The following is a 10,965-nucleotide window of genomic DNA, read 5'->3' as shown; positions in this document are numbered from 1 at the left end:
TTCAAAGAAAGACTCAGACTTAAATCAATGTCTTCATTGATTTCTTCAACTACAGCCTCCTTTCCTCTCATACTTGAACAAATAAAACACCAAGATAAATTTTATGAGTAATAAATGAATTGATATACAATCGATAGAGAACAAAAGTGATAGTAATACATTGATGGGGATGCCCGGGGATTGATTGAATGAACCATAGTTAAATGTGAATGCCTCTTTAATTAACTCTGGGTACTAACTGCAGTAGTCCTGCCACTCTAAAGAGTTGAAAACATCGATTTAAGATGAAATGCATGAGTTGTGTATGTCAGCTAACTAGGTGCGTGGCAGTATGCTAAGAATTAACTAGTGACACGTATTGACACATTCCACGCCCTGAAACAGACAAATGTATCTAACTTATCTCTAACCTCTAGCTCACTTCTTCAATGCCCTAAGGCTCACATGTATTCTGTTTACGGATAAAACTAAGTAAATGTATTCCGTTTACAGACAAAAATTGAGTAACTGAATGACATATAGTTAATTATGTATTGGCTACGGTTACAAAATTGAAACTCACTTGCATTTTACTGATTCTTATAAATTCGGAAAATAATAATTTTAATTTTTCTTATTTAAGATATTAATATCTTATGAAAATATTTGTAACCATTAAAAGTAATAAATGTAAACTTTTTTTATTTTTATGAAAAATAATTGAAATTACTTTTTGTTGCACTTGATTAAAAACTTGTTCTTAAGTAATAAAAAATAGATAGTAATTACTAAATTTTAAAGTTGCAAATAAGTTTGCCTAGTTATATCACTATTTTGATTTTTTTAATTTAATTTAAAGGTTTGTATTTTTACAAATTATTATGGAAAACAATATTTTATATCTTTTTTTCATTTTGTTATGTCTTTTTAATAAACCCATTTTTTCAATCTATTTATCTAAATATTACTAAACTTTTTTTATGTATTTGAGAGAATAATTAAATAATAAAAATACAAAATTTTACCAAGACAAAAAGAAAAATAATATTTAAAATACCTAAAATACATATGAGGTACAAATAAATATAAATGTTATTAGGGTTGACAAAGCTATTAACAAATTTTTTTATTTCTTTTTTCAATAATATTTAAACTCTTGGATGACACTGCATAAACTATATAATTCCTATTTAACTATTCTTCATAAATTAAATGAGCCATATTTATATGATTCCTGCCAATAAAAAAATGACATGTTTTATTTATGTATTATTTAGTAAAAAATCTTGTCTTTCTGGAAATGATTTCTTGAAATGAATAATGATAGATACAAAATGACTGTCAAAATTTAAGTTTAATTTAAGTTTAAACATTTTTGTAACAATATTTGGGACATCTACATTTTAAACATGTAGCATTGCTATACATGCACTGGTAAGTATTGTCTCCTACGGACACTATCCTTCTAGCCCGGTAAATATCCGTTAATAACGGAGTTGAAAACTTCATTCACATTCTTTAATGAATAACAAATCTCAGACATTGTTCAGGCGATGCCATAAATAATGAAATCACTATTTAAAACCCTAAGAAAATACATTAAAACACCATGGGAAATAACTAAACCATGCTCAAGTCCCGGAATACAAAACCACCATTCCAACTCTCAAAGATGTTCGAGTTTTTTCGCCTGCAACACCACCAACCAATCCCATTGTGCCCACCTCTGATCCCGAAATTGTTTATGATATACAGTACTATGCTCGCGATCAGCGTCGTAATAGGCCACCTATTCGAATGAAAGTTTTGAAGAAAAGTGATGTTGTGAAAACACTACGCCATAGATTGGATACTGCAACCCCAAGAAACCGTAACTAAAGGTCAAAAAAGCGTTGCTAAAGGCCAAAAAAAGGCTATGGCGACTCTTCTTCGGGGTTGCAATTTTAGGCGTTGCAATAGAGTTTTTTGCAACCCCGGTGACACCCTGTTGCAATCCTTGGTTATCCGTTACAGAAACGTGCTATTGCAACACCAATGGGGTTGCAATAGGTCTTGAAAAGTGTTACAGTAGGGTGTGGGCTATCAGTTCAATATTTGTGGGCCCCACAATGGGGCCCACATGTGGGGGATTCGATGCAACCTTTTTGCAACGCTTTTTAGTATTTTTTGCAACGCTTTTTAGTGTATTTAGCAACGTTTTTAGTGATTATTAGCAACACTATAAAGACCTATTGCAACGCTTTTATAAAAAAAATGCTAGGAACTGTTTGTAAATTAACATTCCCATAAATAAGACCATTGTTTTAAAACCAACACAATCCACAATCCACAAACCATAAACATCAGTCCACCAACCATAACATCAGTTTCCCCGTACTACTACTTACCTTCACCATCACCATACTACCATCCTTATATAAATAAACTTGAACCAATGAGACTACATTTTGCCTTTTTATAAGATTATTACAATACTATATGAACATTCGCATGCAGCTGTTTACTAATGCTATGAAATTACATGGTATTTGTTGGCCGTTATTTGACAATGATTCTTCTTCCGTGTGGTTGTTTCTCTCCATGGTGAGCTACATTCATATTTGCTTGAATTTCAGTATAATATTTTCTGTCATACAAAAAGTTAATATCAAACCAGAATCTACAAGTAAAGAAAGACACGTACAAGACTAGTAATCTACAACATAAAAAAGAATTAACATGTTCTAAATAAATGGAAGAAAATAAGTATATGATAATTAATCTTTAAACATATCCTATAATGTTTTGCAGCAAAATGCGGAGATAGTAAGAGACAATACGTTAAGTAAGCCATGTGGCTCCAGAACCCAACCAGAGGATGCACAGATAGCTCCATAAGGTCGATTCAGTGCCTTCAGCTTCTTTAGTAATCCGATGAGAGTTTCTGTGCTCGAGAACTTTTTAGCCCCAGGAAGTCCACCCTGCATATATGCAGAAGCAAAAATTAACTATAATTCTTGGTTTAATTAAAGATTTAAAAAAATTCTCACATTTGCAGTAAATAAATTTCAAAAGGCTGCACAGGACTTAAGGTACAAATACTTATTTATATATACAATTAAAAAATGATAAATAACACTAGCAAATTAAGAACATATTTAAAATGATTTCCTAAGGTTATATACCATATTCCATGGTCTAGTAGTTATAATTGCCTGTGTAAATTACTAAACTTTAAATAAGACAAGGGACATCCCTCCCACCCCACCACATATGACAGGATGTATAGAATGTAAATAAGTTTATGCTTTCAGTGTAAAAACATTTGCATCTTAAATTTCTTTTATTACACACAATTTTTTATCCATATGTACCAAATGCCTTCGACAATTAGTTCAATGCTTCATTTTAGTAATTGATTACAAATAATAAATTTCAAACTAGAATAATGAATATACTTACAGCCCCATTTCTTCCCAAAGTAAGTGCAGACTGAAATATTTCCTCCATTGTATCTGTCATTTCCCTATTTCCTAAAGCATAAATTTCTAAAATCAATATCTCAGCTTCTAAAAAAATATTACGAGACTAAAGGTTTATGGAATAATCTGTGTATTGATACATAGAGCAATTAATACAAAATTCTATAGAAAACTGATTAAGGTTTATCTATCTTGCAGGAAATCAGTTTTTCTTTTGTTCTTTTTTTTGTCAGTGGTAGGTATAGTCAAAAGGTATAAAGTAGAAACCTATTGCCTGCAATTACAAGCACCAAACTCTAATCGGATGGTGTCAAAAATCCAAATATATAATGCACGTGTAGAAAAGTAATCAGAATCAAATGGTACAACTACTTCTCAAGCATACCAGGCTAATTAAAAAAATAAGCAAACCTTCCTGAATTTGTATACATAGAAAACTATGGTAGAGCACGCTGCTAATGAGATAAATTTTTTCGACATCAAGTACACAGTTCATAAAATCTGCACTTGCGAAGTTTGAACTAATTTTTCTACACAGGGTCCTCAACAGAGAAAACAAACCGGTACAGTATGTTGGTTTAATCTGAATATTGTTTAAAGGAGTCAGCTGGCGGGACTTTGTTTTAGAGAACAAGTCATAGTTCAGTTATAGTGTTAGTAGGAGTCTCTTGAATAATGTAGGTCGTGTTTGAGTCTTTGTAGGAGTCCGGCTAGTGGCCTCTTTTCTAGCTTTTTAGTTTCCATCCGTTGTAGTGTATTTCCATATATAGCTGTTAGTTATTTTTAATAAAGCAGTAAGATTTTTCGTGCAACTTTGTTTTCTCAGTTTTCATAAACAAACAGTATAGTATAAGATATATTCTAGAATTGGTATCAGAGCTCTCATGTTCCAGGTGCATGACAAAATATATGCCAAAGGCCACGAATATGGAAACTAACAAAACTAAAGACGGCACGATAAATCTGAGCTACCCAATGCTGGCCAAGAGTAATTACACAGCCTGGGCGATGAAAATGAAAGTGTATATGCAAGCGCATGGTGTGTGGGATGCTATACAACCTAAGGATCCAAAAAGGATAGTTGAAGAGAAGATCGATAAGGTTGCACTAGCTGCTATTTATCAGGGCATACCTGAAGACGTGTTACTATCGCCTGCTGACAAGGAAAATGCTAAGGACGCCTGGGAGGCGATCAAGACTATGTGTCTGGGTGCAGATCGTGTGAAGAAAGCCAGAGTACAGACTTTGAAGGCAGAGTTCGAGTCACTGTAAATGAAAGACAATGAATCTCTGGATGATTTTTACATGAAGATGAATGGAATTGTTGCTAATATTCGAGCACTGGGCGAGGTGATAGAGGAAAACTATCTGGTGAAGAAACTGTTACGTGCTGTCCCGACCAAATTCCTCCAAATTGCATCTACCATTGAGCAATTTGGGGACTTAGAGAAAATGTCTGTGGAGGAGGCTGTGGGGTCTTTAAATGCCCACGAAGAATGACTGAAAAGACAAAATGAGGCTCCCAGTCAGCTGCCACTCAAAGAAGAAGAGTGGTTAAAGAAGGAAAGTGGAGATGCAAAATTGCTTCTGACACATGATGAATGGATCAAGCGTAAGAACGGGACAGGAGGATTCACAAGCCAAAGGGGACGAGGAACAAATGACTACCGTGGAGGAAGGTACAAGAGTAGACTGCGATGCTACAACTGTCACAACTACGGACATTATGCTGTTGATTGTCGTAAACCCAAAAGGGAGAAAGATCAGAGACATGAAGTGAATATGGCACAGGTGGACGATGAAGGACCAGCACTATTACTTACTGAAAGTGATGAGATATAAGAAAGAAGATTGTTGCTCAATGAAGAGAAGGTAACACCAAGAAGTCTGACAAACGGAAAACAGATGGATTCAAACGTTTGGTATCTGGATAATGGAGCAAGCAATCATATGACGGGCCAAACAAATCAAAGTTTAATGATTTAGATGAAAGTGTCAGGGGACATGTGAAGTTTGGTGACGGCTCTACAGTGGATATAAAAGGGAAGGGCACTGTGAAATTTCTGTGCAAGAATGGAGAGGAACGAGCACTAAAAGAGGTATATTATATTCCCACACTTTGCAATAACATCATTAGCCTAGGCCAATTATCCGAGGAAGGCAATAAGGTCATTTTGAGTGGTGTTTTTCTTTGGGTTTATGACAAGCAAGAGAAATTACTAATGAAAGTAAAACGGTCTGCTAATCGCTTATACAAAATAATTATTGAATCAAGCGAGTCAAAGTGTTCGTTGTCAAAATTGAATGACTCAACATGGTTATGGCATTCTCGCCTTGGCCATGTGAATTTCCAAGCCATGAACCTGATGTCTACAACAGAGATGGCACATGGGCTTCCTAAATTTGTGCAACCAAAAGAAATATGTTCTGATTATTTAATGTCAAAGCAAGTGAGGAAGGCGTTCCCATCACAAACCAATTTCCATGCAAAGGACGTCCTGGAGTTAATTCATGCTGACTTGAGTGGCCCCATTGAACCAGCGATGTCGGGAGGTAACAGATATTTTATGTTATTAGTAGACGATTTCAGCAAGATGATGTGGTCCTTTATGTTGAAAAATAAGGACGAAACCTTCAATGTGTTTAAAAGGTTTCGGGCACTGGTTGAAAATGGACGGGAGAAGAAGGTTAAAGTTCTGAGAACTGATCGAGGAGGAGAATTCTGCTCACACCAGTTTACCTTCAATGATTTGATTTTGGAAGTAACTAATTGTTGAAGAGCCGCTGGAATGGAGTGACCTCCAGTTAGCATCCATAGGCGCCAATGACTGTACCTCTTGTCTTCCAACACCATTTTCATTAAAAACAGCCGACCTCCTTTGGTGAGGGTTGATCAAATGAGAAGGTGCACCAGTTAGTTTATGATTTCTTTGTGGATCCACACCAAATCTTCCATTCAAAGAAAGGCTCAGACTTAAATCAATGTCTTCATTGATTTCATCAACTACAGCCTCCTTTCCTCTCATACTTGAACAAATAAAACACCAAGATAAATTTTATGAGTAATAAATGAATTGATATACAAATCGATAGAGTAACAAAAGTGATAGTAATACCTTGATGGGGATGTCAGGGGATTGATTGAATGAACCATAGTTAAATGTGAATGCCTCTTTAATTGACTCTGGGTACTAACTGCACTAGTCGTGCCACTCTAAAGAGTTGAAAACATCGATTTAGGATGAAATGCAGAGTTGTGTATGTCAGCTAACTAGGTGCGTGGCAGTATGCTAAGAATTAACTAGTGACACGTATTGACACATTCCACGTCCTGAAACCGACAAATGTATGCTTATCTCTAACCTCTAACTCACTTCTTCAATACCCAACGCTCACATGTATTCTGTTTACAGATAAAACTTACAGACAAAAAATGAGTAACTGAATGACATATAGTTAATTATGTACTGGTTACGGTTACAAAATTGAAACTGCCATACATTTTACTGATTTTTATAAATTCCTAAAATAATAATTTCAATTTTTCTTATTTAACATATTTACTACTTTTTTAATATCATCTCAATTGTTATTATTTACAATTTTTATGATACATTCTAATTGATGACTTAAAAAAATGTTATAGTATTCTTTTTATGAAACTAATAGTGATACAACGTCAATAACTTATCTTTATAGTCTTGTATGTATCTATTCAATAATATGGATTATTTGGATGGGCAATTTTCAAACCTATTTGATTAAAAGATAAAAGGAAATTTATAAAAATTCTAAGTTTTTTTATGATACTAATATCTTAACAAATTTTAACAAACAAATTTTAATATCTTAAAAATTCTAGCAAATTTTATAGGTGAGGTACAAAGAAACTATAAAACATAGACTCGTAACAAACAAGAAAAGTCATCTGACTATACTAGATCCATATTAAAAGAGCTGAAGATATATGATGATGTTCTTGATTAAGTGAAGTAAGAATTCGAATTATTTGATCCGTAGAGAGGTTTGGCAACATTACTACAGATACCTGCATGTTAATGAACTCGGCTGCAGTCACTTAGCTTAGTCATAGACCTACCATGACAGGCACAAATAATATATGTATCATGCTCTCAGTAGCATAAGATAGTTAATATAACATGCTGATATGAAGTCAATATATATAGAACATTGTTATACAGGTGAGTCAGGAGACACAAGATAGTTATATAACACACATAAAATACCCATTGCACAAGTCATAAGATAGTCACAGCACAAATAAACATCTGATAATGACACAAATCCATGCCAACATACCAACATTCAAGTCACAAACTACATCACAAAGCATACCAACACTTGAGTCACAAAGTACACATTCTGATGGCCAAATGTTCAACAAATAAAACAACATATAATCAGATACCTAATAGAAGAGTTCAAACAGACTTATTACTAGTTATGATGTGATGTGCTTAATAATGTTGATTGACCACTTCACCATCACCAAAAACAGGCTTGACTGTGATGTGTCTCTCCGGAAAGGCAACATCACCACCACCTGCATGTTTGATGAACTCAGCTGGAGTCATGGAAAAAGCATGGCAGGCACAAAGGATACGAGTTTCCTCCTGGTTGTACTTGGACAGATACCCATTTATCTTTCGGCCACAGATGGTAGTATAAACATGTGGCATTTCTGAAACTTTCTTGAACTCTCTCCCCTTAGCTCGGTTTTTGTCAGCTGAACATATGTTTGCAGGGAATCCATGGCCTGTGATTTGTTTGTTCATTTGAATATAATCATATATATGAGAGAAGAAGGCAATAACAGTGTAAATGTCAAACTGGAATTGGTGAGGTTCTTCTAAATGACAGAAGATGATACTTTCAATGTCAATTCCACAGATCAAATATTATAGAGTAACAAACTCCTCATTTGTGTGCAGATATGGCATAATAAAGAACTAATTCGCTTAAACAAACCCTCTTTATGTTTTTCATGATCTATTATAATTTACTGCAAAATATTTTGCTTAATTAATTTAGAGCACTAGCGTTTTTCATCAATCTAAGATACGAAAAAAAACTAGATGTTCATGCTAAACATTTTTTGATACCGCCAGACTCCCAATTAAAATATCACACTCACAAATAATTGGATACAAATGCGAGAAGAGTTGTCTCACAAGTACAAATAAGTGGCTAATTAATACGAAAATGAATGTATGTTACCTTCAATGATTTGATTTTGGAAGTAACTAATTGTTGAAGAGCCGCTGGAATGGAGTGACCTCCTGTTAGCATCCATAGGCGCCAATGACTGTACCTCTTGTCTTCCAACACCATTTTCATTAAAAACAGCCGACCTCCTTTGGTGAGGGTTGATCAAATGAGAAGGTGCACCAGTTAGTTTATGATTTCTTTGTGGATCCACACCAAGTCTTCCATTCAAAGAAAGGCTCAGACTTAAATCAATGTCTTCATTGATTTCATCAACTACAGCCTCCTTTCCTCTCATACTTGAACAAATAAAACACCATGATAAATTTTATGAGTAATAAATGAATTGATATACAAATGGATAGAGTAACAAAAGTGATAGTAATACCTTGATGGGGATGCCAGGGGATTGATTGAATGAACCATAGTTAAATGTGAATGCCTCTTTAATTAACTCTTGGTACTAACTGCAGTGGTCGTGCCACTCTAAAGAGTTGAAAACATCGATTTAAGATGAAATGCAGAGTTGTGTATGTCAGCTAACTAGGTGATGCTAAGAATTAACTAGTGAAACCTATTGACACATTCCACGTCCTGAAACATACAAATGTATGAACTTATCTCTAACCTCTAACTCATTTCTTCAATGCTCAACGCTCACATGTATTCCGTTTACAGATAAAACTGAGTAAATGTATTCCGTTTACAGACAAAAAATTAGTAACTGAATGACATATAGTTAATTATGTATTGGTAACGCTTACAAAATTGAAACTGCCGTACATTTTACTGATTTTTATAAATTCCTAAAATAATAATTTCAATTTTTCTTATTTAACATATTTACTACTTTTTTAATATCATCTCAATTGTTATTATTCACAATTTTTATGATACATTCTAATTGATGAATTAAAAAAATGTTATAGTATTCTTTTTATGAAATTAATAGTGATACAACGTCAATAACTTATCTTTATAGTCTTGTATGCATCTATTCAATAAAAATTTACACCTATTTGATTAAAAGATAAAAGAAAATTTATAAAAATTCCAAGTTTTTTTATGATGCTAATATCTTATGAAAAATATTTGTAACCATTAAAAGTAATAAATGTAACCTTTTTTTATTTTTATGAAAAATAATTGAAATTACTTTTTGTTGCACTTGATTAAAAACTTGTTCTAAGTAATAAAAAATGGATCGTAATTACTAAATTTTAAAGTTGCAAATAAGTTTGCCAAGTTATAACACTATTTTGATTTTTTTTTAAAATAATTTAAAGGTTTGTATTTTTGTAAATTATTATGGAAAACAATATTTTATATCTTTTTTTCCATTCTTTATGCCTTTTTAATAAACCCATTTTTCAATCTATTTATCTAAATATTACTTAACTTTTTTATGTATTTGAGAGAATAGTTAAATAATAAAAATATAAAATTTTACCAAGACAAAAAGCAAAATAATATTTAAAATACCTAAAATACATATGAGATACAAATAAATATAAATGTTATTAGGGTTGACAAAGCTATTAACAAAATTTTTATTTCTTTTTTCAAAAATATTGAAACTCTTGGATGACACTGCATGAACTATATGATTCCTATTTAACTATTCTTCATAAATGAAATGAGCCTATTTCTATGATTCCTGCCAATAAAAAAATGACATGTTTTATTTATGTATTATTTAGTAAAAAATCTTGTCTTTCTGGAAATGATTTCTCAAAATGAATAATGCTAGATAACAAAATGACTTTGTCAAAATTTAAATTTAATTTAAATTTAAATATTTTTTATAATAATATTTGGGACATCAACATTTTAAACATGTAGCATTGCTATACATGCAATGGTAAGTATTGTCTCATACGCACACTCCGGTTAAATATCTGTTAATAACGGAGTTGAAAACTTCATTCACATTCTTTAGTGAATAACAAATCTCAAACATTGTTCAGGCGATGCCATCAACAATGAAATCACTATTTAAAACCCTAAGAAAATACATTAAAATATCATGGGAAATAACTGGACCATGCTCAAGTCCCGAATACAAAACTGACATTCCAACTCTCAAAGATGTTCGAGTTTTTTCGCCTACAACACCACCAACCAATACCATTGTGCCCACCTCTGATCCCGAAACTGTTTATGATATCGAGTACTATGCTTGCGATCAGTGTCGTAACAAGCCACCTATTCGAATGACAGTTCTGAAGAAAAGTGATGCTTCGAAAATGATGTAAGATAAGAAAAGTTTTGGTGTGCCTGATTTGCCTCGTGTTTATCT

General features: G+C 33.0%; 1 protein-coding gene across 1 annotated transcript; it reads right to left on the bottom strand.

The window, feature by feature from the left end:
* Nucleotides 1–7,918: 7,918 nt before the first annotated feature.
* Nucleotides 7,919–8,964, bottom strand: LOC141700170 (ninja-family protein AFP3-like). Its single transcript, XM_074503990.1, has 2 exons — nucleotides 8,679–8,964; nucleotides 7,919–8,217 (listed from the first exon to the last, which is right to left on the bottom strand). Exons 1-2 carry the CDS (start codon nucleotides 8,962–8,964, stop codon nucleotides 7,919–7,921), a joined length of 585 nt encoding a protein of 194 aa, XP_074360091.1.
* Between the last annotated feature and the right edge of the window lie 2,001 nt (nucleotides 8,965–10,965).

Source organism: Apium graveolens, unplaced genomic scaffold, assembly GCF_009905375.1.
Source record: "Apium graveolens cultivar Ventura unplaced genomic scaffold, ASM990537v1 ctg1841, whole genome shotgun sequence".
In the NCBI taxonomy this organism is placed as follows: Eukaryota; Viridiplantae; Streptophyta; class Magnoliopsida; order Apiales; family Apiaceae; genus Apium; species Apium graveolens.
This window is presented reverse-complemented; position numbering and strand designations above follow the sequence as displayed.